The 24,468-nt window shown below is 44.3% G+C and overlaps 1 protein-coding gene across 10 annotated transcripts in view; it reads right to left on the bottom strand.

Annotated features, from left to right (window-relative positions):
- Abcc9 (ATP binding cassette subfamily C member 9) overlaps window positions 1-24,468 on the bottom strand; it is a 123,990-nt gene that overhangs the window by 62,166 nt on the left and 37,356 nt on the right. For 9 of the 10 annotated variants that reach the window (XM_039107119.2, XM_039107120.2, XM_039107122.2 and 6 more), the window contains 7 exons: window positions 23,249-23,411; window positions 20,435-20,475; window positions 19,403-19,545; window positions 12,595-12,703; window positions 7,136-7,240; window positions 5,167-5,239; window positions 1,049-1,154 (listed from right to left, as the gene is read on the bottom strand). In XM_039107119.2, the coding sequence (XP_038963047.1) occupies window positions 1,049-1,154; window positions 5,167-5,239; window positions 7,136-7,240; window positions 12,595-12,703; window positions 19,403-19,545; window positions 20,435-20,475; window positions 23,249-23,411 (740 nt within the window). Of the gene's footprint in view, window positions 1-1,048; window positions 1,155-5,166; window positions 5,240-7,135; window positions 7,241-12,594; window positions 12,704-12,809; window positions 17,118-19,402; window positions 19,546-20,434; window positions 20,476-23,248; window positions 23,412-24,468 lie in introns of those variants that run through there. The other variant, XM_063285616.1, reaches the window with a different exon arrangement.

The raw sequence follows: 24,468 nt of genomic DNA on the forward strand, positions 1-24,468 counted from the left end.
TCACTGCATTACACAACGTGTTTTAAAAACCCCTGCTTCCATTCCCCGAATTTGTGACCTCTCTTGGTGTCAGCTGAGGTGTTCGCTCCTCACAAACCCTTCTTACAGTGTCTCAGCACTTGAGGAGCACCAGGTCCCTTCCTCATCATGTCTTTGAAACACTAGGCTTTCCTGCCTGTGCCTCTCTCAATACCCCTAGTGGGTGGCTTACATTAAATGTGGAGAGAAATTGTGGCTTTTCAGCTTCTTATGAAGACTTTAGAAAGAACGTTTATTTGTTCCTCAAGCATTGAACTCTTGATGATCTGTTTACATCTAAGCTTTATAAGTAGTGTGAGTTTTCCATAACTTATTTTATGACAGAAGGAATTTTGAGTGTTCCTCATTTACATTTAAAAATGTGTTTTCACCATCCCCACCTTTCATCTTAGCGTGTACTCGTTTATACGATCATAAATTGTCACAGTGAATTATTTTACAACTTTATGACATTTGAGGTTTCTTTGGGTTTTGATATTTCTGTGATTTATGTTTTCATATCTTTGCCTAGTTCTGAGATTCTTGGCTTGTGAATGGAGAATTATTGTTGTAGAATTCTCCTGGAAGATTTTTAGCTGTGTGAAGAAAAACAATTTAAAGTAGTATCCTAGATAGTACCACCTGTCAACTTGCCTAGAGTCACCTGAGAAAGGGATTCTCTCCATTAAGAGATTATCTAGATCAGACTGGCCTATGGGCATGTCTATGGAAGATTGTCTCCATCGTTAATTAACAGAGGTAGACCCAGCCCACTGTGGGCGGCACCATCCCCTGAGCATGTGGCTCTGGGCTGTATAGGAGAGCTAGCTAAGTGTGAGCTAGGTGAACCAGCAAGCAGCATTCCTCTGTGGTTTCTGCTACAAGTTCCTCCTTGATTTCCTGCCCTGACTTCCCTCAGCGATGGATAGCGACTTGGACAGGTTAGCCAAGCAAATGCTTCCCTCCCCTAGTTGCCTTGGGTCTGAGCGTTTATCATAACAGGAGAGCAAAGTAGGACAGACATACTTACTTGTTCCAGTAAACTTTTCCTTCCAGGGTCTGCATCTCACCAAGGATGGCAAGGAGGAGAGACGATTTGCCACAACCCACCTGACCCACAATCATGGTTAGCTGACCTAGAGAAACAAAGCAGAGGACAGGAAGACTTCACTTAGTTATGTAAGATTAAAACCCACCCTAGGGGCATGCCGGGAGTCTCAGCACTAGGAATACAGACAGCTGGGAAGATTGGTGCAAGCTCAAGGCCAGCCTGATCTACACTAATGTTCTGGGACATCAAGAACCACACAGCGAGATGTTGCCGAAAACACTAAAAGCAAAACAAAGGCTAGGGGGAAAGTTACCAAAATAAATAACAATGTAAGTTAAAAAAAGAAACTAGATGCAATTCCTACACATTTAGACAGGTCTAATGTTTTGACCCCTAGCCCTGTTTGATTTCCAGTAGTGAAGTAAATATACCAACCCCTGTCTTTTTGGAAAAGAAAGGAAAAAGTGAAACATATGGGTATTGACTTATTATTTTAACTTTTTTTGAAAGAAAAGCTGGTGTGGCCCAGGCTGTTTTCAGACTTGCTATAAATTTCTGATGCTTCTGCCAACTGGGCTGCATTGCAGACCCTTGCTTTATTATTTTGTAAATGGAAAATTGCTCATCTGGCTAAAGAACAAAAGAAGTAACTCATTAAACCATCAGCATTAGTTTTAACTTTCACCATTAAATTCACACAATAAAAGGTCAATAATGGCAAAAATTTGTTGTTGGGATGAAAGTGATTCATGTTGTTATTAGGACTCTAAATTCCCGTTTCCTTCCAGGTGTGATAGAAAATGCTCAAGCTACTGATCGTTACACCAGGTTGAGTGAATATTTCTGTTCAGTTATTCAATCATTTTAAATAAAATTATTGTGACCCTCCCTACATGTCTTGTTCTGTTTGGTGCTGTTGTAAATGGTATTGCTTTCTAAATTTCCCTCTTGGTTCATTTGTTGTTAGCAAATCAAAATATAGAAGTAAGACTTAGCCAAGGAAGAAGAGCGTCACACTAAAAACTACAGAACAGCGCTAAGATATACGCAGGAGAGCAGAGTGATATGGAAATACACCCGGGGTTATGTGTTCGGCAAACTGACATTATTAAATGTCCACACTTCCCAACACAATCTACAGACTGAAGGTAACTTTTCCTCAGCATCCTGTGACAAAATGTATTACAAAGAATACAAAGCCTCAGTGATCTCTGTGGTGGTCATACGTTGGGCGATGACAGAATGGAACAGAGAGCCCAGAAATAAACCTTTATGAACAGTCACCTAATCTACCACAAGACCACACAGCGGGGAAGGAACAGGTGGCAATGCACAGAGTGAACGTCCACTTGCAGAAGAGTGGGGTTCGGCTGTTAGAGTCTATTGCAGCCAAAGTCATCTCACAACGACATAAAGACCTAACAGACTGAAAACTTCAAAACCCTTGAAGATGGCATAGGAGAAGCAATTCTTCCTATTGACCTTGGCAATGAATTTTTGGGTTTTAAATAGAAACAAAATTCAATAGAAAAAAAACCAGCAAAATGGGAATACCTCAACATAAAAATGGGGGGGGGTGTTGAACAGAAAACACTCACAAACCTTCTCTCTGATAAACTATTAATCGTCCAAAATATACAAGGATTCCCTACAGCTCAATAGCAGAAAAACAAAACATGAGCATTTAGTGTGAAATCAGTATGAAGGAGACTCAAACATTACAACCAGAACTGCCACACGGTCCATTAAAATCACCTCTGAGTGTCTGCACGAAATAACTAGAGTTCAGATCGGAAGAGATGGCTGTGCTCCCACATTCGCTGAAGGAGCTTTCAAACATCAAAGCAGATAGGAACAATCCAATGTCCGCCGATGGCATGAAAACAAGCTACATACATGCAATGCTCACGTATAAAGAAGGAAATTGTTTTCGACAATATAGAAGCACCTTGAAGGATTATGAGGACAGACAATGATGAAAAAAATACTACATGCGTCCAGGATTGTGGTTTACAATTCTCAAACTCACAGAAGCAGAAATAGAAAAGGGTTGCTGAGGATGGAGGATGCATGTGGGGCAGGGAGGGGGGACTGTTGCTTGGTGGGTAAAACATTTCCAAGATGCTTCCATGCCTGCTCCACAGAATATCTGCATGACTTCAATCTGTGGCAGGATAGCTCCTGGGATGCTCTCCCCACAAAAAAAATTATAAACTAAAAGAAAAATAAAAAGAAAATTTTGGAAGCGTCTGTATATTAAGTTCATCTGCTATGCTGGACCCAAACTCTTGAAGGAGACAGAAAGACTATAGAAGCCATGAGTGCTGGATGTCCCCAAGGGATCTGTTTTCTGAGCACAATTGGGCGGTGTTATATATGAACCCACAGAGGTTATAACAGCATGCACGAGATCTGCACAAAATACAAGCTAGACAGAAGACAGCGTATGGGGTGGGGAGGTGAACATGAAGTCACATGAGTGGCTGAGGAGATTATGGTATTTGGTAGCCGCCAGGAGACAAGGAGTCAGATTTATTTACGGTATAACCACGGGTAGATCAACCACACGCCAGCGTAGGTCCCTCTCCCAAGAGTAGCTGAACATAGGGGAACAACAGATACTGTGGTTGCTGAGTTTAAAAAGAGAAGTTATTCCCCTGAGTTAGGGGAGCAAAGACAGGGGGTTGGAGTTGGAAGATGGAGGTGAAAATAGTCAAAATACAAAATTCTGAAAAGAAACTCGAGACGGAATACTAAAGAGCTGAGATCCAGTTACTGTAGATCAGTTGCATCTCAATAAAACTGAAGGGTAAGCAAATTACCAGGCAAGTAAATAATCGGGGGAGTGATCCTGGAGTACTCACAAGGACCACCAGCAGTTTTCAGGGCCTTGGATGTTTTCACAAATAACCTTCCTTTGAGGTTGCTCTTAAACACAACAGGAAATGAACAACCCCAATTTCTCAAGTTCCACAAATGGCCAAGTGAACAGGAAATAACTTGTCCAAAGACACACATTTTTAAAGATAGTCCCACTTTATAATTTCTAGCTTACAGTGTTGCCTTATGAGGAACCTGGTGCACATCAGTAATAGAAACTTACGGTTATATCTTTAAAACCTCCTTTAATGGGTCAGGAGACATGGGAAATAGGTCAGTGGTTAAGATTATGGGGACTAGAGTTCAGAATACCAGAGCCCAGGTACATGCCAGACAGGCTTGTTAGCCGACCTCTAATTGCAGTCACCCTTAGAAGATGGAGACAGGGCATCCCCAGAGCAAGATGACAAGCCAGACTAGCTATACCACTGAGCTCGCTCTGAATTGAACTGAAAGTCCCCGGTTCACAGAGTAAAGTAGAAGATTGAGAAAGACTCCAGGCCGCAACCTCAGGCCTCCACATATATACCCACCCTATGCCCCCCCCACAGACTCATACACACACACACACATACACACACACACACACACATAGACTCATACACATACACACACACACATAGAGAGACATACACACAGACACATATACACACAACACACACAGACACATACACACACAGACACACACACAGAGACATACACACAGAGACATACATACACACATACACAGAGACATACACACACACATACAAACACATATACAGACACACACACATACAAACACATACACACAGAGACAGACACACAAACACATACACAGACACATACACACACAGAGAGACACATACACATACATACATACACACAGAGACAGACACACAAACACATACACAGACACATACACACACAGAGAGACACATACACATACATACATACACACAGAGACAGACACACACATACATACACACACAGAAACACACACAAACACATACACACACAGAAACACACACACATACACACATACACACATACACACACAGACACTTACACATAAACATGCAAAGGTTCACACACATATTTGCACACACATGCATCCACGTGCACACACATACACAGGAAGTGGAAACTAAATGAACACAAATAAAGTTTGCTTCACTTTTTGCTATGCTTAGTTATCTTGGTAAAAGGAAAAAGAACGCTCAAGCCATGAGCTTTACCTGTTGGAATTCGAATGTCAATATTGGATAATGTGGCTAAACCACTGCCCCATGAGAAGTATCCGTTCGTCACCTAGAAAATAAGAACGTAGGAACTAAGTTAGACACGTGGTACCAGTGAATAACCAGAGGGCGGCTCCTTTCAGAAGTTTAAATCTAACACAAGGGACAGCAGAGCCTGACCTAAGCTCTGTGTGTTTGGTGGTGTAACTGAGAAGCACTGGTGTGAGACTGGAGAGACCGCTCAGCAGTCCAGAGTGTTGGCTGCTCCCCTCTCTGACAGCTCCCGTGTTCAGTTCCCGGCATCCACATCAGGGGGCTCACAACCAGCTGTAACCTCAGCTCAGGGGACCCAACGCCCTCCTCTAACCTCCACCAACACACACACGCACACGCACACAGAACACATAAACTCACACGGGCACACACACATAAGAATAACAAGTAAATACATGTCCCAGCATACTTTTTCCTTAACTACTAAAAGGAATCATGTTTTCTTCTCACGTACCAGAAAAGGAAGCCAGTGCTGATATCACCCCTGAATGTGAGCACAGAACTACGAGGTCTTTGGTGACAGCTATGACAAATGATTGAAGATGCCACAGCTTCATCCAAGGGTGAGAGGGGAAAACGTGGTCTGAAACCTCCAGACAACAGCCTGGAGCACATGGTCGCCCCTAAACACGTAACTGCACACTTCTCACAGGCCAGGCATTGAACCCCACTGTCTTGGAGTGGTCTGGGATGTGCAGGGTACCTGGATAAGGAGGCTTCCAACAGGGGGGGTTCTAGGACTCTGGCCCTCTGATATCCAGCACTGTTCCAGAGCCTGCTTGCCATTGGCTTCTCCCTGTGATTTGTCCCAGCCATCAGTCCCCAGCTGTGCCCCCAAGGCCGCCATTTCTGTTTGGGTTCTACTTAAGCACAAGAGGCTGCAGAAAGTATAAAAGCTATGTCTGGAATTATATCAAATACACCAGGGACCGGGAGAAGCTGATGAAGCCAGACAGTGCCCATATTCATGTTGGTACCAATTTCCTCCCAGACATCACATTCTGTCCTGCGGGAAGCTTGTCAAGGCTCAGGAACTCCAAAATAGAGACCCCTTAAGACTTAGGCAATAGGCAACGCACAAGTATCAAGAAATATCTGAAACGTACAAGATTCACAATGCCTGTCCACCCCTCACAGCATATAGCCAGTAAAAGCTGAGGAGGGAACTCTCTGGCCTGTCAAGCCCCATACAATTTGTCCAGAGAGATCCTGGGTTCCAGCTCTCCTGAGCCACCACCCATTCTGGGATGGATGTAGTTTTGAGTCATTCACGCTCCTGTAGGTAACCCCTCCCCCACACTCCTGTAAGTAACTTCAATAGACTCATTGGTTCACCATGCTGTACTTTAACGGTATTGTTATGTCATTTCCTATTTGTGGTGGGTACACATTTGCTCCTACCCTCCTAGGAATAGGGTCATGAATATTTTTCCTTTAAAAAGATGATTTATGATACCGGTATTTTCTGTGAATTAGTTTACGTGTGAGTGCTACAGGAGAGGGTTGAATGGTAGATTTCTGGTAGAAAGAAATGCTCTTTTCTGGGTCCCAGATGTAAGGTTGAAGACGTGAAGAAAAGAATGATGAACTCAGCTGGGCAGTGGTGGTGCATGGTTTAATCCCAGCACTCAGGAGGCAGAGGCAGGAGGTCTGCTAGTTCGAGGCCAGCATGGTCTACAGAGTGAGTTTCAGGACAGCTATGGTTACACAGAGAAACCCTGTCTCAAAGGAAAACAACAAAACAACCACCAAAAAAAAAAAAGGATGATAAACTCACCAGAGTACACTTAAAATACTGTCAGGGCTGTGACAGCAAAGAGACCCTCGATCTGCATTCGATCGCTTTCAGACCTCAGCCTAGAGAGTAGCATAAATGCTCGCAGTCCGGTAAGAACCCCAGAGATGAGCTAACCTTTATGGCAACATCTTCAGTCTCAGCAGGCCGAAGACGCCGCGCCTGCTCGTAGTTGTCCAGGTGGTACCTTCCAGGCTGCTTCCTGTTTATCGGTTTTGATTGCTGCGTTCCAAATGGAAGAGGACAGAAGTTGACGCGTTATGAAAACATTGACATTTTACCAAATGCTCACTCGCATTGCTATTCCACTTCGAGTCCAAGAAAAACAAACAAAGCGAATGTCAAATTTTAGTCGGTCCTAACGGCTTCTCCACAAGAGCAAACAGGGACAGATGAGAACTTAAGGCTAACTAGTCGACGTCTTGGGGGAAATGAAGACATAGAACTTGCAAACGATGGTGGGAAGGGTGCTGATTGCTGGCGCTTGCTGGTTTCAGTCCAGCCCAGAAAACCTGAGTCCCTGGCTCAGTGAAAGACTCTGCCTCAAAGGATGAACAGAGAGTGAGAGAGGACACAGATGCCCTTCCCAAGCCTCTCTGTATACACGGGCTTGTGCACCAACCTCGCCACCCACACACAAGCGCGCACACACACACACACACACACACACACACACACACACACACACACCCTACACATCCCTGCAGAGAGAGAGAGAGACAGACAGACAGACAGACAGACAGACAAAGACAGAGAGACAGAGAGACAGACAGAGAGACAGACAGACAAAGACAGAGAGAGAGAGAGGGAGGAAGAGAGAGAGAGGGAGGAAGAGAGAGGGGGGGAGGAAGAGAGAGGGGGAGGGAGAGGGAGAGAGAGAGAGAGAGAGAGAGAGAGAGAGAGAGAGAGAGAGAGATCATACATACACATACAAGAACTGGAGAGACATCTCAGTGGTTAAGAACACTGGCTGCTCTTCTAGAGGCCCTAGGTTTCTATCACCCACATGGACGTTACAACTGGCTGTAACTCCAGTCTTCTTCTGGCCTACGTGGGTACTGCACATATGTGCTGCAGACATACATGCAAGCAAAACGCCCACACACATAAAAAAGACTTAAAAAAATCTTTTAGAATAAAAAAAACCTCAAAAATTGTCTATACATTTAGCAATAAATTACTTCCTGATAAATAATTATGTCCCGCTTAAATACCGTGTAGAGGTGATTAAGGTTAAATTGTAACAGTCTAAAACTGTCGATTTACCTAGAAAAGCAAGTGATTCTAGAAGTAGGAAACCGTTAAAAATATTTTTTTGTCTACAATTTCAGGTTTAACATCTTAAGAAATTATCGCTTCTATAAGAACTAGCAATGTCTGAAAATCATCCAAACGAGACACTGCCTTTCCAACTCCCGTTAACTGATGTCCCAAAATAACGTCAACCGTCAAACAGAACAATGCCAAGGCTTCATGAAAGAAACACATCCCAAAATCTCAGAAAGAAAACTGACAACGGAGAGTCAGCTGAGGCAAGTCCAGCTAGGAAACACTGTGCACACGTATCCTGCATTAAAGGAAGAGAACGTGTGTGTGTGGTAGTGAGATGTTATGTTAGTTGCCTGCCCTGCCCACAGCCCTCACGGATAGTCTTGGAAACAGTGCATGGAACATTCTGGAATTACCACAACTCTTCAGGGTGGATATATCTTGCATACAAAGTATACCTGGGCCTATATTCTAACATCATTGTCTTCTGGGCTACTACTGTCTCCCCAGGGACTCATAAGAATGACTTCATGCACTTCATGAAACCAGGGCGAGGTCGGGAAGAAGAGTGTGTTGACAGAGACTTGAGTCGCAGCTCCGTCGATGTAATTTGAAGACGCGTTGGCTCTAGAACATAACCGATTCTCTGTGGCAATTCTATAGCCAAGACCACTCAACTCTAAGCTCTCACAGGATAGAGAGTACCCCAAGTGCTCTCAAGGAGGAGTTTCCACTAGCATTGTTTCAAACACACGGCACTTTACAAAAGCTTGTCATTTGTGGTTTGGGCTGTCCACGCTGATGAATGACCCTGGAAGACACCAGATAGTCCGGACTGAATTCAATAACTGAATATTGGACACGGCTGAAGGAGATTCTTTTTCCTTCCAAAAAAATCTCTTTGCAGTATAATTTTTCCCTTCCACCTCATCTCATACAGAAAATAATTCTTCTGATACCTCCAACTCCACAAACTTGACCTCCCCCTTTCTTCGAGGTCGTCTTGCTCTGCTCACTCTGCCTCCCTGGAAGATGGTCTGATGTGTTCTTTGGGAGACGGAAGAGCATCAAAAGTGCGAGGGGCTGGCTACAATCCAATATTTGACTTTCTTTTTCTTTAAAAAAAATATAAATACATTGTAATGCAATACACATGCGTGCGTGCATGCATGTGTATGTGCCTGTGTGCGTGTGTGCGTACAGGTGTGTGTATGCCCGCAGTTGGAGAAGGGGGGAGAGAGAGGGAGAGGGAAAGGGAGAGAGAGAGGCATCAGATACCCTGAGACTGGAATTATAAGTGATTGTGAACTGTCCCACTTGAGTGCTGGGACCCAAACAAATTCTCTGCAACAACATCAAGTGTTTCTATTGACTGAGTCCCCTTGCCAGCCCCCACAGATTTCCTGTGTGGCCCACACAGGTATCCAACCTGTGAATGACCTCAACCCTATAAGCTCCCTGCTCTGACCTGAAGTAGCCATGTGTGTTTGCATTGGTGTACATCTCCACACAACATGAAACATTCTTTGTAGACCCCACCATGGCCGTGTAGACAAGCACACATGAGTTATTTCTCAGACAGTAGTCATGCCTGTTCATTGAAACAACCTTGAAAGAAGGAACACAGAGCATCTACAGGTAGTCAAGCACCTGGCTTAATGTTTTGTTTTGTTTTGTTTTTTTTAGCAGTTTTAACCACAATATGAAGAAAAGCGTATTGTAGATGGATTTTTCACGAAGACTCTCTCAGTCTCACCTAGCTCCACTGAGAGGACAGCAGTGTACTCACTTTTGATGAGTCATACCAGTGGTAAATGTATTTATGTCTTTTTCAAGCAGTTACATAAGTGAGGAATAGTTATAACAACACTGATTTGTTTATTTACTTTGTGTTGTGTATGTGTGCATGTGGAGACAAGATGTCAACATCAGCTACTGTCTTTCACTGTTTCCCACTTACGATTTGAGGCAGGATCTCTCACAGCACCTGGAGTTGATCAGCTCACCTAAGTCTGACCAGTAATACCCAGGGATTCTCTTATTTCTGCCTCCCCAGCCCTGGGGTTACAAGCACGTGCTATCGCACACAGATTTACATGTAGATGCTTGGGGTATAAATGAAGGTCCTTATGCGTCTGTGCCAATCACCTCACCAAAAGAGCCACCTCCACAACTGAAGACAGGTTTCAACCAGTCCCATTGGCTTAGGGTGATAGTCTATGTTTCATAAATTTCCAACTCTGATGCTGACGTTTCTCCTTGGGTGATGATAAATGTTGTTAAAACCATCAACTGCAAAATACACACTTCTTTATGTCACCCTGACATTAACCACCTCCTTAAGCAGCTCAGTTTCAGAGAATGACTCCACTGTCGACCCAGCAGTCAGTCAATCATAAGGCATCCATCCACAGTCAGCCAATCAAAAGGCATCCATCCACAGTCAGCCAATCAAAAGGCAGCCATCCGTAGTCAGCCAATCATAAGGCAGCCATCTAGCAGTCAACCAATCATAAGGCAGGCATCCAGCAGTCGACCAATCAAAAAGCAGCCATCTTTGAGTCTTCTTTCTTCCTTGCTGCCAAGTAATCTTTCAGCACGTTTTTATTAACTGAACATAAAAAAGACGCAGAGGGATCTGGTAATGTGCTTAGCATGGATGAGGCCCTGGGTAATTCTTGAATCCTTAAGTGAGAGAGAAGAGAGAGAGAGAGAGAGAGAGAGAGAGAGAGAGAGAGAGAGACAGAGACAGAGACAGAGACACAGAGAGAGACAGAGAGACAGAGACAGAGACAGAGACAGAGACAGAGACAGAGAGAGACAGAGACAGAGAGAGACAGAGACAGAGAGAGACAGAGACAGAGAGACAGAGACAGAGAGACAGGGAGTGTAGAGCATATACACTGAAGTCCATCAGTTCCTCACCCTATTCACCACAACTGCAACAAAATCCTAACCCCAACCATCATCTCTAGGTAGTTACTATAGTGGCCTCTACTCATTTCCCAGTTCCCTCCTTTGGCCTGCTGACCTCACTCAGTCACCAAAGTTAACTTTTGAACAGTAAGTAAGATTATTCTGTGCTTGGAATCCCAGCATTTGGGATGTGGAAGGAAGAAAAATAGGGATTCAAGGTCATTCTCAGCCAAGCAGTCCCAGGCCAGTCTGGGATACATGAGACACTGTCTCCCAAACCCAAAATAAACAAAGTAAATGTTTTCCATAGCCCTTCTACTGCATTTCAGTAAAATCTAAACCCTTCCCATGTTCTACAAACCCCTGAGTCATTATTATAACTGCGTCTCATTTTTCTTCTTGTCACCAAGCTCTAGACATACTGCCCTTCTGTGCATTATATAAACCAAGTCACTCCACAACTCAAGATGTTCATGACACAGTCTTCTGAAAAAATGCCTTTCTGTTCCCCAGTGTCCCTCCCAATGGCACGCACCGGTGAGGTTTCAGCCCACTGCTGTCTCCTCAGAAGTGCGGTCGGGCAGATGGTCACTCTAACTTAGTAACCCCGTTACTTTGTCACGTCTCCTTTCATTTATATCCACCCAGGAAATGGTCTTGTAATTTCAAACTAATGTATCATTTGATTCCTGTGGCAAGAAAACAAACCATGCTGGGAGAGAGCTCACGCACCGGTGCGGAGCCACAACCTAGCTCTTGGCATCTGCTACAAGGTAACCTGGGCATCTGGGAGCCTGGTGGATCCATGACCAACGGTTGCTTTCTATTGCGTGTGACACATGTCCAGACAAGACTGACCACTTCCAGACCCTTTGCAGCTATTGAATAAATGCTTGTGGCCAGGATCAGTGAACCTGCTGGTCTGCAGGTGACAAGACTCAGGTTTAAACTCTGAGTCAGATCCTTCCTAATCTTACAACTTTGTCCAAGCCACTGATGCATGCAAACTCAGTGTGCTGCGATGAGACTAAAACAGGCAATGCACTGTATACGTTAGGTGAATCAAAGCACTTAATGTACTAGTGAGTACGTCTTAGAATGTGTACTGGAGCTAAAACACATCCTAAGAATGTGGGGGAGAACAGACAACCATTCAACTCCCTTTTAAATCAACTGGTGGGTCATTCTCTCCTGATTTATAGAAGCAACATTTCTATAACTGTGTACCACTTTTAGATGTATGAGGATTTATTTTTGTAGGCGCAAGTAGCCATTTTTCTTCATGTGGATTTAAACAAAGCTTGTAGTTTCTTCTAACTGAACCCATATGAAAATATACAATTTGTTTGGACCATCCTCTGTATGGCAAAAGGAAACCAAACCCCACTTACCACTCCGGTGTGCTTCTTACAGGACTCAAAAGGCAGCGTCCCCTCCCCAGTCCTCCAGCTGTCCTCGCCAATCTCATCGCTCAAGAGAAACTCATTCAGCTTCTGAACGCTGCAGAAAGCAATCGACAAACACAGTGTCAGGAAATCCTATGAGGTAACTAAGAGCATTGACTTGTTCACTAGGAGCCTTCGTTACCAACGTCTGCTGCCTATACCTGGAAAGCCACAGGAGCAGCACTGCCTTAGGAAGCAGTGTTCTGTCCATCTTGAAGGACAAGCATTCCTTTTTTTATGAGTGTGTTCTGTAGCTGCTGTGTGCTCTCGTGTTTTAAAATGTGGAATCTGAAGAAGCACCCTCTTCACCTACACGAATATCCCTTGAGCACTCTTCATTCTGAAGCTCTGAGCTCAAGCCCAAGTGCCAAGACCAGACCCAAGAGTCTGAACCTCCAGGTCTAAAAGTGCCTGGAAAACCATATGGATGATTGTTCAATGACTCAAAGAATAAACGGTGATTCACACGGTTTATCTGGTGGATCCAATTCTCCATTTCCCCTTCCTAGTCTGCACACAAATCTCACTGAAGTTTTTACAGAGTTTGTGAGCCCTAATGTCGCTGAATGTCGAGAAGCCACGGTCCTCAGCTATGCTGGGAGTGGAAAGAACTTTCTCTTCTCTAGGTAATATCCTGTCCTCCTAGTTTTAGTTGTCAACCTGACATACTCTAGAGTTATCTGAGATTGTCTTCTCATTTGAAAGATTTCCTAGATCAGGCTGGCCCGTGGGGATTGTCTTCATTATGAGTTGACGTAGAAGGGTCCAGGCCATGTGGGTGACCCACCATTCCCTGTGGCAAGTAAGAAGCATTCCTCTACAGTTGATGCTTCAAGTTCCTGCCTGGATTCTTTGCAATGATGGACCGTGATATAGAATTGTAAGCTGAAAGAAATCTTTTCCTGCTCTAAGGTGTCTTGAGTCGGGATATTTCGTCATGGCAACAGAAATGAAACTAAGACACATCCAATTTGGTGCTTCCATTTACTATGTAAAGAGACGGTGCTCAAACCTCTGACCCTCCCTGTTCTCTTCATCTAGCCTACTAGACTGTAGACACCTTTGAAAGCCAAGCTCTCCGTGTTCTGGGCCTATGTCAACGGGCTCATTTTGATTCCTCAGTGATGTTGGTGAAATAATCGTGGTTAATAAATAGTAAAGGCACCCCCTGCTTGCACGAGGTCCTCACCGGAACCACTGAGGCGAATAACTGTGGGAAATACACAAATCCTGGTTCCGAGGTAAAGTAATATCAGCCTTGCCACCAAGGTTCTCCGCTCACTGCAAAGCTGTTGGTGTGAGGCACCTTCTGTGAGGTATAAAATGGCACCTCTTTTGGCATCTTCCCCATCGTCTTCTATCCTCATGCCCTGATAGTTTTGGTCAGAATCATCTTTCCAACCACACAAAACCACTTTTGGCCTCACAAGTACACTCAGATTTTTAGGGTACTTGTCCTTCCCTTCTACGGCCTGCTTCCTCTGATCAACTTCCTTCTTCCTCTCTCTCTCTCACTAGTCAAGAGCAACTTAGCCCTTTCGGGTTATCAAGCACAGTCATGCCCCTAGACCATCAGGAACCAGACAGCCTCCTGTTCCTTTAAATGACTGACGGTCATCTCAGGCCACACCACTCTGTGTACAGGGATTCGGTTTGCTTCCTGGCCTCTTGAAGTCCACAGTGGAACCCCCTGCTCGTGCCCATCCATCTCTCTTCCTTGAAATTACTAAGGCGGCTGGTCTACTTGAAGTATCCATCAGAGAATGTGGACCCACAGAAGACTCTTGGCCATTAAGTGGTCAAGTTGGTGTCAAACGAGTAAACCTGAGATTCGTGCAGAGTGGCAGTATTTAGCCTGCGCTGGGCCATTTCTATGCACTGTCTGGTCTTCACCAGTCCTCGGAAGCAGGCAATATTAAGCTACTCATTTGATAAGCAAGAAAACCGATCCTCAGATACAACCAGACAACAACACACATGGAATCGAACGAGTACTTTATGCCTACAATATGAACGTAGGCATGTCCGGTACAAATCAGTTTGCCTACCTGCCACTGTTAAGTTCAGTCTTTTGTTTGTGCCTCATCTGTTCATATAATTGACAAATGTGCTGAATGTTGTATTTATACACGCTCGCCTGTTCACTTCTCAAATACTACTTTGGTTTTTAAATATTGATTCTGATTTTTATTATGCGTCTGTTATGGCTGCGTGTGTGTGAATGTGTACCAGGGAGACCTGAAGAGTGTCAGAGCCCCTGTAGCGTCATTAACTGGAGATGGTGAACTGTGTAACATGGGTTCTGGGAACCTAACTTGAGTCCTCTAGAAGACCGCCATGTGACCCTAACCACTGAGCCATCACTCCAACCCCACCAGTAGGACCGTGGATGTTTAGACACAACTTGAAAACCTCAGGGGGTGTTACATTAGTGTGGAATAACCGACTGTGTGACTGACAGTCGCATGGTTTTTTATATCGATTATGAAGCCTTGCCAATTGGAATACGTAGCCAAGGTATGAGCATGCCTGATAATAAATACCAGTATTTATTTTACAGATGGTGATAAGGGAGACTTGCCAAGCAGAAACATCTCTGAGAGGAATCACAAAGTGGTGGTTGTGGTTGTTGTTGTTGCTGTTGTTTTTGCTGTTGCTACTTTCCCCTGGAAATGAGCGATTTCTTGAATAACATTTTTCTTCTCTGGCAAATAACATCTTTGGACATAGTTACTGCATTACACATTAAATACCAAATACCTACAAGGAATACTACATATTCCACTCCAGAAGGGAAAACACATAAATTATTTCCAAGGAAGTGGAGAAGAAGCTTTAGCATTGTGGGGGAAAAAACACTCTTATTTAAGTACTTTTTTGTTTTTAGGACAGGATCTCAGGTAGCCCAAGATGGCCTAAACTCAGTATGTAGCAGAGGATAGCCCTGAACTCCTGTCTCCAGCTCCCAAGTCCTGGGATTACGAGCATGTGTCACCATGCCTGTCCTTTTTGATAAAAATTTCATGTTTTATTTTAATTTTATGTGTATGGGTGTTTGTGTGTGCACATCTGTGTGCCAGTTGCACGCCTGGTCCCTGCAGAGGCCAGAAGAAGGGATTGGATTTTCTGGAACAGGAGTCAAATTTTAAGTAACAAGTGAGTTTTCTTCTGTCTATTTTGTAGCACCCTAAAACATGGTGGGAGGTTTGCGGCTGTGCCCAGACAAGTTGTAACAAATTAAAAAAAATTTTCCTCTTTGGTCTATTTTGTTATAAACGTATCACCAAGTGTGTGGCATGTGTCTGTGTGTGCATGCTCCACTCTGTGAATGCCACAAGGGCACCTGGCTACTGATGTGACCAGTTTGAAGAGAAACTGTAGGCCTTAGCCTGGAGCAGGGAACTCTGTGTGGCATATATTTCCTCCAGCAAAGAACTTCCACACCTTGTGCACACAGAGCAGACCTGTGTGAGTTTGCTTCGGCCCATTCTAACCATTCTAAAGTACATTTCTGAATGTACTTTAGAGGTCCGGTAAAGGGCATATGACTTCTAAGAGCCCCGAAGAGGAGATTTCAAAATCAGCTGACCAAAATTTTCTCAGTCTCCAATTATAAACAGGCGGCTCAGCTCACTGCTGGCCAACTGGCATTTGAGACTAGTCACGGGTTCCCAGGCACTGAAGCAAATGTAGAAGCCAGTCAACACTGGGAAAATGCTTGCTTGGGTTCCCAGAACCAGTACCCAGTGGGGAAAAAATATCTGGCCACTTCTGCTGACCCACCACCTCTGCAGGACCTGCGAATCAATCCAGAAGGTTGTTTTAGAGAAATGAGCTTTTAGAAGCATATTCTGTTTGGCCTGTGGCTTGGGGAAGCTGGCCTGGGGCCCTAAAGTATGCAGGGCTTTATCAGACTGGCAAATGCCTTTCCCCCAGAGGGGTAAAGAGAGAAGCCTATGATAAATTCATGGAGGTATAATCCACCTTCCACCTCACTAGGATTTATTAACAAGACTGTACACTATGGAGTTGTGGAAGAGCCTTTTGTAATCTTTCTCAAATCAACTCTCCAAGTGCTTTCAATGTTTGGCAAGCTCCTTCTTCCAGAGGCTTGATACATTGTAAGTTATAGGCTGCATTTTGCTTCAGCTTCTAGCGCAAAGTCAAGTTTCAATTAATTAAGACTGCAACCCTGGAAGGGATGGCCATTAAGTGGAGAAAACGAAAATAAGGACCAAAATAGAAGACTCTGGCCATTTATCAACTTTATCGTTTGAAGCGGCGTCCCTTCCAGAGTGCTGCCTAATTTGGAAGCATGACTTCGGGGCTTCAGTCAGTGATCTATGCTAGCCCTCCCTGAGGCAGAGCAATGAGAGAAGAAAGGAAAGTTAGCTGAGGCCAGAGGGTCTGAGCTCTGAAGTCCAAGAGCTTCCAAACAGTTACTGAGAGTCTGGTTCAGAGAAGAGGACTGAAGCTCTGTTAGGATACCACCCCACCTCCCATCCCCCGACCTGGCTCTTTCCAGGATAGCTAACCTTCATACCAACAACCCCCCACCCAACCTGGTTTTTTCATTATGAGGTTATTGGACGTTTAGTCACCCAAAAATTAATATAAACTGTTGCCTACAATCAATGTATTGAGCATCAAACTCCAGGTTTCTTGATAATGCCTGGGCCTTTTGGCAATTATTACTTTGAAACGTCCTGCATTGCTGTTGATGGTAGAATGCACTGCTAAGGGGCAACCTTAAGTGTTGAGGTCTTCAGTGTCAAGACATGTAGATATTTCTTTCAAAACTCATACGAATGTGGCACAGGCTGTCTGGAGCACACGCCGAGATTCTATAAGCTGTATCAAGATCGCAAAGTGAGAATAAGATACAACTTCAAGATCGCCATGTTTGTAAGGCGGTCTAGGGCAGCAGATGGTGGCAAGTACAGCACGGTGTGGCTTGTCAACATATTTGTGTCTATGACACAAAGGGGAAATGGTCACCATCATATAACCTCTGCCCTGGCAGCTGCGCCATGGCAGAAATATAACCAAGACAAAGTCAACCCTGCTGTGAGCATATTTAAAAGAGAAAACTAACAGTTGTCAAGTCTTTCTCTTTTCAACAACATGAGCTAGGATTTGTTTTTTTTCTGGCAGATTAAAGTACAATCAAAGCAGCCTATTCTGTTCGTTTGGAAATCTCCCGTCACTGCTGGTACACCCGTAGATTGGTTCAGCTTGAGTGGAAAACATGATGGCCACATTCATGATATATTAAATGTGAGTGCAAGCTTTGACCTGTGTCACTTCAATGGAAAGCATCATTGTTGTCTCCATGAAGATCCTTCAAGGGACTGCCCTAGCTATCACTGCCGCTTATAGAAATCTGACCTAACCCAACCACCAGAGAAGATGGCAAAGGCAAACGGCTGTTCATTGCCTTGGTATTAATCATGTTAGGGGAAAGAAGACATTCTAAGTGTCCAGTAAAAAGCCAACTATTCAATAAATGTGATTGTTTCTTAAGAGAGGGCTGTGGACTAGCTGGTAAGAAGCTGTCCCCTGCAGCAGATGGGGACAAATACAGAACCCACAGCCAGGCAATATGCAGAGAATGAGAGATCTTGGAACACAGCCCCATATGGAATGTCTCCATCAAATCCCTCCCCTCTGTGCTCAGGGAGTCCCACAGAAGAGGAGGTAGGAAGAGTGAAGGAGCCAGAGGGATGGAGGACACCAAGCAAACAAGGGCTCTACATCAACAGAGTGAGCAAAGCTCATGCGAACTCAGAGACCGAGGCAGCACGCACAGGGCCTGCACAGGTCTGCACCAAGCCCCAGTGTACATGTTACATTTCCAGTCTAGTGTTTCATGGGATCCCTGAGTGTGCAAATGAGCGAGTCTCCTTTTGTGCCTTCTCTTGGGCTCTTTGCTTCTGTTGGTTTGTCCTGTCCGAGTTCCATGTGATAGCTTTTGTTTTATCTTATTATATTTTATTTCGTTATATTTCTAAAAAATAATCAAATAAACAAATGAAAACAGGAACCACTGGGGTAAAGGTGAACGACTGAGCTGTCATTTATACCTGCCGGGGGAGGGAGATCAGCTTTCTCCAACAACTCGACTCTGGGTTTATCAACCGCTCCAGGACAGGCCTCGTGTCCAGGAGTAGTTGGTCAACATACAAGGGACTCCACAGTGTGTGTGTGTGTGTGTGTGTGTGTGTGTGTGTGTGTGTGTGTGGTGCATGCACGTGGGTGCACACACACACACACACACACACACACACAGTTTTAATTGGCCACAGTTTGGTGCTTTAGGGGAAAGGTGATTTTATTTTATTTTTCCTGGTTTGGCAGGGGTGGGGAATGGATTTTTGGATCTGAAAGTTCTTAGGGAAGAGGAGAAATATGATCAAAATGTATTTAAATCGAAAATTGTTTTAAATGGAAAAAAAAATATAATAATAAAAAGAAGTAAAGAACCCAAGTATGCAAGAATTTCATAGGAAATAAAACACTGCATGCTGACATCATCAGCCTCTAACAATGGGAATCTTCACACATCTTTTTCACAGCTTCTTTTGTACAATTTTGAAAATTAGAGGCACACACACTCTTCATACCATGAATATTCAAAGGGACCAGGACAGTTTAGTGCATACCTGTGACAGCCTTGACTGGGAATCACACCAATGACGGCTTTGACTGACTTCGAATCATACCTGTGACAGCTTTGACGGTCTCTGATTCATACCTGATGATGGCTTTCACTGCGAATCTGACCACCGTGGACAGCAGGAAGAGCGGTGTGACGAGGATGTGGAAGAGAGACAGAGAGGCAAAGGCCTCTGCGGGTTTCAGGTTGTTGCCACTGGCATAGGCATGGGTCACAAATGTCTGCACGCACACACACAAAAGGGTTTAATTAGAACATTCTGGAGAAAGCGGTATACACGCGGACACTCAACTTGATGAGCCTAGCGTATCCTACTGTGCTGGCGTGCCCAATGAAACCATGAGAGGGAGTTACTTCAGCCCGAACTCATAGCAAATATTAAATGCTAAAACAATGCTGGATGTTGGCAAAGGCATAATGGTTTGCACATGATCCTTGAAGTAAGCTAGAGAGACAGACAAGTCATCTTATTTATAGAATAGGAAAGTGACTTCTATCAAATTACTATCTGTGCAGGGAGGAATAAACTGGAAAGAGACCTGGACAGAGTCCCCTATACCCAGTCAGATACTTTCCAAGCAGCCTGGACTCTCTATTCTAAGCAAAGACAATGGTCTAGCATTTAAATGTCCCTACTGCACACCTGTATTATCACTTCCACACTGAGTTTGCATGTCAGTGAGAAACAGGATCATTTAGCCCATCCTGGTTTCTAATGTGAGCTCTTTTGTATGAGGACCAGGTCACTATGATCAAGGTGGATACTTCACAACCACTGTTAGTTTTAATCCCAGTGGGGCATTTGCCTACCTTTCGGGATAATTTTTAATGTCATGGCTAGGAGAGGTCCTGATATCTAGTAAGGTAGAAGCCAGGGATACCACCATTTATACCAATGCTAAGGGTATCCTCTGACAGCACAGAATTATCCAAACCAAAGTGTCCGTGGTGTCATGGCTGAGCAATTCGAACTAGGACCCTTGGAGGGAAACCACAGAGAAGGAAGAGGAGTGGGAAGTAACAGCCACAGCCGCCCACACACTCTCTGTCAGAAGTCATCCATGACCACCGAGCTACCTCTATTTCTAAAAGCAATAAAACGTGTCTTACTGCAAGAACGGCTGCGATGGGAATGGCTGCGTTCATGAAGACTGCGGGGAGAAATCAAACGTGTTACGTCACTGACCTCGGAAACCATTCCTCCCATCACTGACCGCAATACCATTCTCCCCCATTCTCCCGTCACTGACCGAAAAACCACTCCCTCCCTGTCACTGATGGCGAAACCATTCTGCTCGCTTTTAGTCACCCACTATTACTTTTACTGTCCGTGAAGACCAGAATGGCGGAGAGCAATCCCAGCGCTCTGCGTGGACTCGCCAATACTCCCCGGGAGCTTTCTCCTCGTCTGTAGTTATATGAGCTCCCACATACACATTTTAGGCAGAAGGTAATTTTTTCAATAAGGAATTATGAATTTTTATCTCATTAAATGTTCCAAGCAACAGAATTCAGATAAAATAATCCTTTGGTGGTGCCAACTATTAGAATATGTAAAAAAAATGTTCATTTTTGAGGGCATTTACAGGTTATATTTTCTTTGCTCTACTGAACTAATTTAAATTATGAAAATTTGGTTATTGTGAAGATGAAAAATGAGAATTTGACATTACTTCATGCTCAGGATCCAACAGGGGTTATTCGTTTTCACTTTTCAACCTTTCAGTTAATAAATAATTCCCGGGGCTGGGGATTTAACTCAGTGGTAGAGCGCTTACCTAGGAAGCGCAAGGCCCTGGGTTCGGTCCCCAGCTCCGAAAAAAAGAACCAAAAAAAAAAAAAAATTCCTTATCTTCCCCCAGCCTTCGAACCACGATGCAAAGGCAACTCAGAATTTTAGGCTAAAGTCCTAGAGGGTTTTTTGTCTCTTGTTTGTTTGTTTTCCTTGTTGTTTTGCTTTAAAGACTGATTGATACATTTTTAGTGTGTGTGTGTGTGTGTGTGTGTGTGTGTGTGTATGTGTGTGTGTTTGTGTGTGTGTGTGACTAAGTGTATATATGTGCATTATATTTTTGCAGTTGCCTGAGGAGGCCAAAAGAGGGCGCCAGATTTCTGAAGCTGCACTTGTGAGCCACCTGATGTGGGTGCTGGGAACTGAACCCAGGTCCTCTACCAGAGCCGAAAGTCCTTTTTACTGCAGAGCTGTCTTTTGCTTTGTAGCTGAGGCTGGACTGGAATTTACTGTGTGGCACAGTTTGGCTTGAATCTCAAGGCAACCCCTCTACCTTAGGCCCCCCAGGGCAGGGCTATAATTGTATACCGCCAATGATTACAGCATTTGGATTGTAGTAAAACCAGGTGAATGTTTCTAAGGATCCCTTTTGGAAAAACAGGATTTTATCAAGACTGGCACCACTGTTATGTCAACACAAGACCCTGAACGTGGAGACATTTTCATGGCACCTAAAATAGAGCACACCTTGCCCTCGTTGCTGACTGCAGTTACATTTCAGAACAGAGGTGCCCACCACCACAAAAACCTAGGGTCATTCATAATTCGAGAGAAAAAACGCACAAACCTTCAAATGCCCACAACTTTAAAGATCTTTGGGAACAAAATAACCCACAAATAAAATTAAATAAGAATGGGTGGCGTTTGACTAAGTACGCTAATACAGGCCCATAATTCTAGAAAAAGTTGAGTCTGTACTTAGAGACTTTCATAGCACATAGAAGTTCTTGACACCATACTAGGAAAGCAGGTTGTATGTCAAGGAAGTTTGACTTCTTTCACTTGAAGATTTTTTTCCCTCCTTAACTTAATCTTCAGGAAAGTCTACCAGAAGTGCCCTCCAAAATAGATTAAAAAACCAAGCGTGGGTGCTTTTAAAGAATTTAGATATAAAATAGTCATTTGCATGGTAGTCAAATCAATTTAAAGAAAAAGTTGCCCTACTAATACAGATGAAGATGGTTGCTCCTGACCACTAGACTGTACAAGGAGACCCCAACGGAGGAGTTAGAGAAAGGACTGAAGGAGCTGAAGGGGTTTGCAACCCCATAGGAAGAACAACGATATCAACCAGCCAGACCCCACTAGAGCTCCCAGGGCTAAACCACCAACCAGTGAGTACACATGGAGGGACCCATGGCTCCAGCCACATATACAGCAGAGGATGGCCTTGTTGGGCACCAAGGGGAGGAGAAGCACTTGGTCCTGTGAAGGCTCATTTCCTCAATGTAGGGGAATGTCAGGGCATTGAGGTGAGAGTAGGTGGGAGGGAATGGAAGCAGGGGGAGGAGCTATGGGAGAGGGGGAAAGGGGATAACATTTGAAATGTAAATGCACAAAATATCCAAGAAAAATAAAATTAAAAAAAAGAAGAAGAAATCGTGGCCTTTTTCCTGGGAAGCGCCTGAGTTCCTCTCCATAACTGAAGAGCATTCCACCTGGAGTTCATGCCACCAGAGGAGACAGCTCAGCAGGTAAACGCGCTCACTGCACAGGGCTGGCAACCTGAGTTCGAGCCCTGGCACCCACAAAAGGTGGGCGTAAGAGTGAGTGTCGAGAACCCGCTCCACAAAGTTGTCCTCTGACCTCCACACACGTGGAGTGTGGGTGTCCTCACACATCATCGAAATGAGTAAAATAAAGCTTTTAAAAGTAGCAAGGATCTCAGTATGTAAAGGATCACAGCCAAAAGCATAGTGCCGAGAGTCAGATTCAGGACTCCCAGACGCTAGCCCTGTGCTGTGCTGGTCTTGATCTTTAGTGTGAAGAGAATCGTGTGGCCTGTGGACACTGGGTAAAACTGTATACACAAGAACGGGCTTCCGCTGAGGACTAGAGAGAGCAGGTCATTGGTTATAAGCCAAACTTAATCCTGTGTGCACTGGTCACTGGGCGTGACAGCGAAGACTCACTGGAAAGCGACGTGTAGAGCGCGAAGGTTTTGAGGCTGGAGAGCTCCTTCATTCTAGTCTCTTCCACGCTCTTGCAGAAAATGTGCTCCCAGGCATACAGCTTAAGGAGCTTGATGCCTTTCAGTATCTCGTTTGTCTTCTTCAGCCTCTCGGTGGAATAATCCTGGAAGGCAGAAGAGGAGACCGCAATGCGATTCAGCCAATGGCAATAAAGAGGCGGGACCCAGAGATGCTCACGCCTCCAGGAGGCCTTGGCTCTGATTGGCAGGACCAGGAATCACGTGAGAAAATCCCAGGGGTAGCTCAGCTCAGTGTGATGCAGTCTCGACTTCATTCGTCCTAATATTTTAGGCCAGCATCCAAAGGAATGGTTTCATTACGGCCTCAACATACATATGTGTCATTAAACTGTGTCCCTGTTTGTTCCCCTACTTACTGTCCTCGTGTCCTCTCTCCCTTCCTGCTGGATCCTGTTCCTCTCCCAATCGATCCCACGCTCTGCTTTATTACTACGTGTGTTCCATCGCCCTGTCTATTCTTTTCCCTTTAGGATGCCTTCCTCTCCCAATATAATTCCCTTTTAGTATTGTCACACACACATACACACACAAATACAAATATACACATGCATACAGATGCACACACACAATAACATACACACAGATACATCACACACATACAGGCATTCACACTCACACAAATTGACACACATGTATAGATATATTACACATACACCTGCACAAGCACATACCTGCACACAGACACACATTCACATATATACCTATGCCACTCACACATGCACATGGACACACACAAATGGACACACGTGCACACACATAAATGCACACAAAATATGAAATGCTTCCTCTGTTTGCGTCATCCACACCCAGGCGCTAGACACATAGTATCTGAATTCTGCCAGTGTTAGCATTTGTGCTACCACAGCAGAATAGTCCTTGGCTTTAAAATGAAGAAGTAAAGAAGGGGATCTTTCTAGAAACACATGCGCTTCTATTTCTTTTGCAGAAGGACAAGTGTGAACTAAAGGCATGTGCTTTGCTTCCTCTGTGGAGCTGTGAGGGACCAGTGTGGGATGAATTCACATTTTCCCTCAGAGTCTTGTACTTGAGACCCAGCCTGCTTTCACCACGTTCCTGTTCCTTCTTGTATGTTCTTGTCTAAGGCTAAAAATCAGAGTGACTTCAGAGGATTTAAGGTTC

The sequence above is a fragment of the Rattus norvegicus genome, chromosome 4 (genome assembly GCF_036323735.1).
Source record: "Rattus norvegicus strain BN/NHsdMcwi chromosome 4, GRCr8, whole genome shotgun sequence".
Taxonomy (NCBI): Eukaryota; Metazoa; Chordata; class Mammalia; order Rodentia; family Muridae; genus Rattus; species Rattus norvegicus.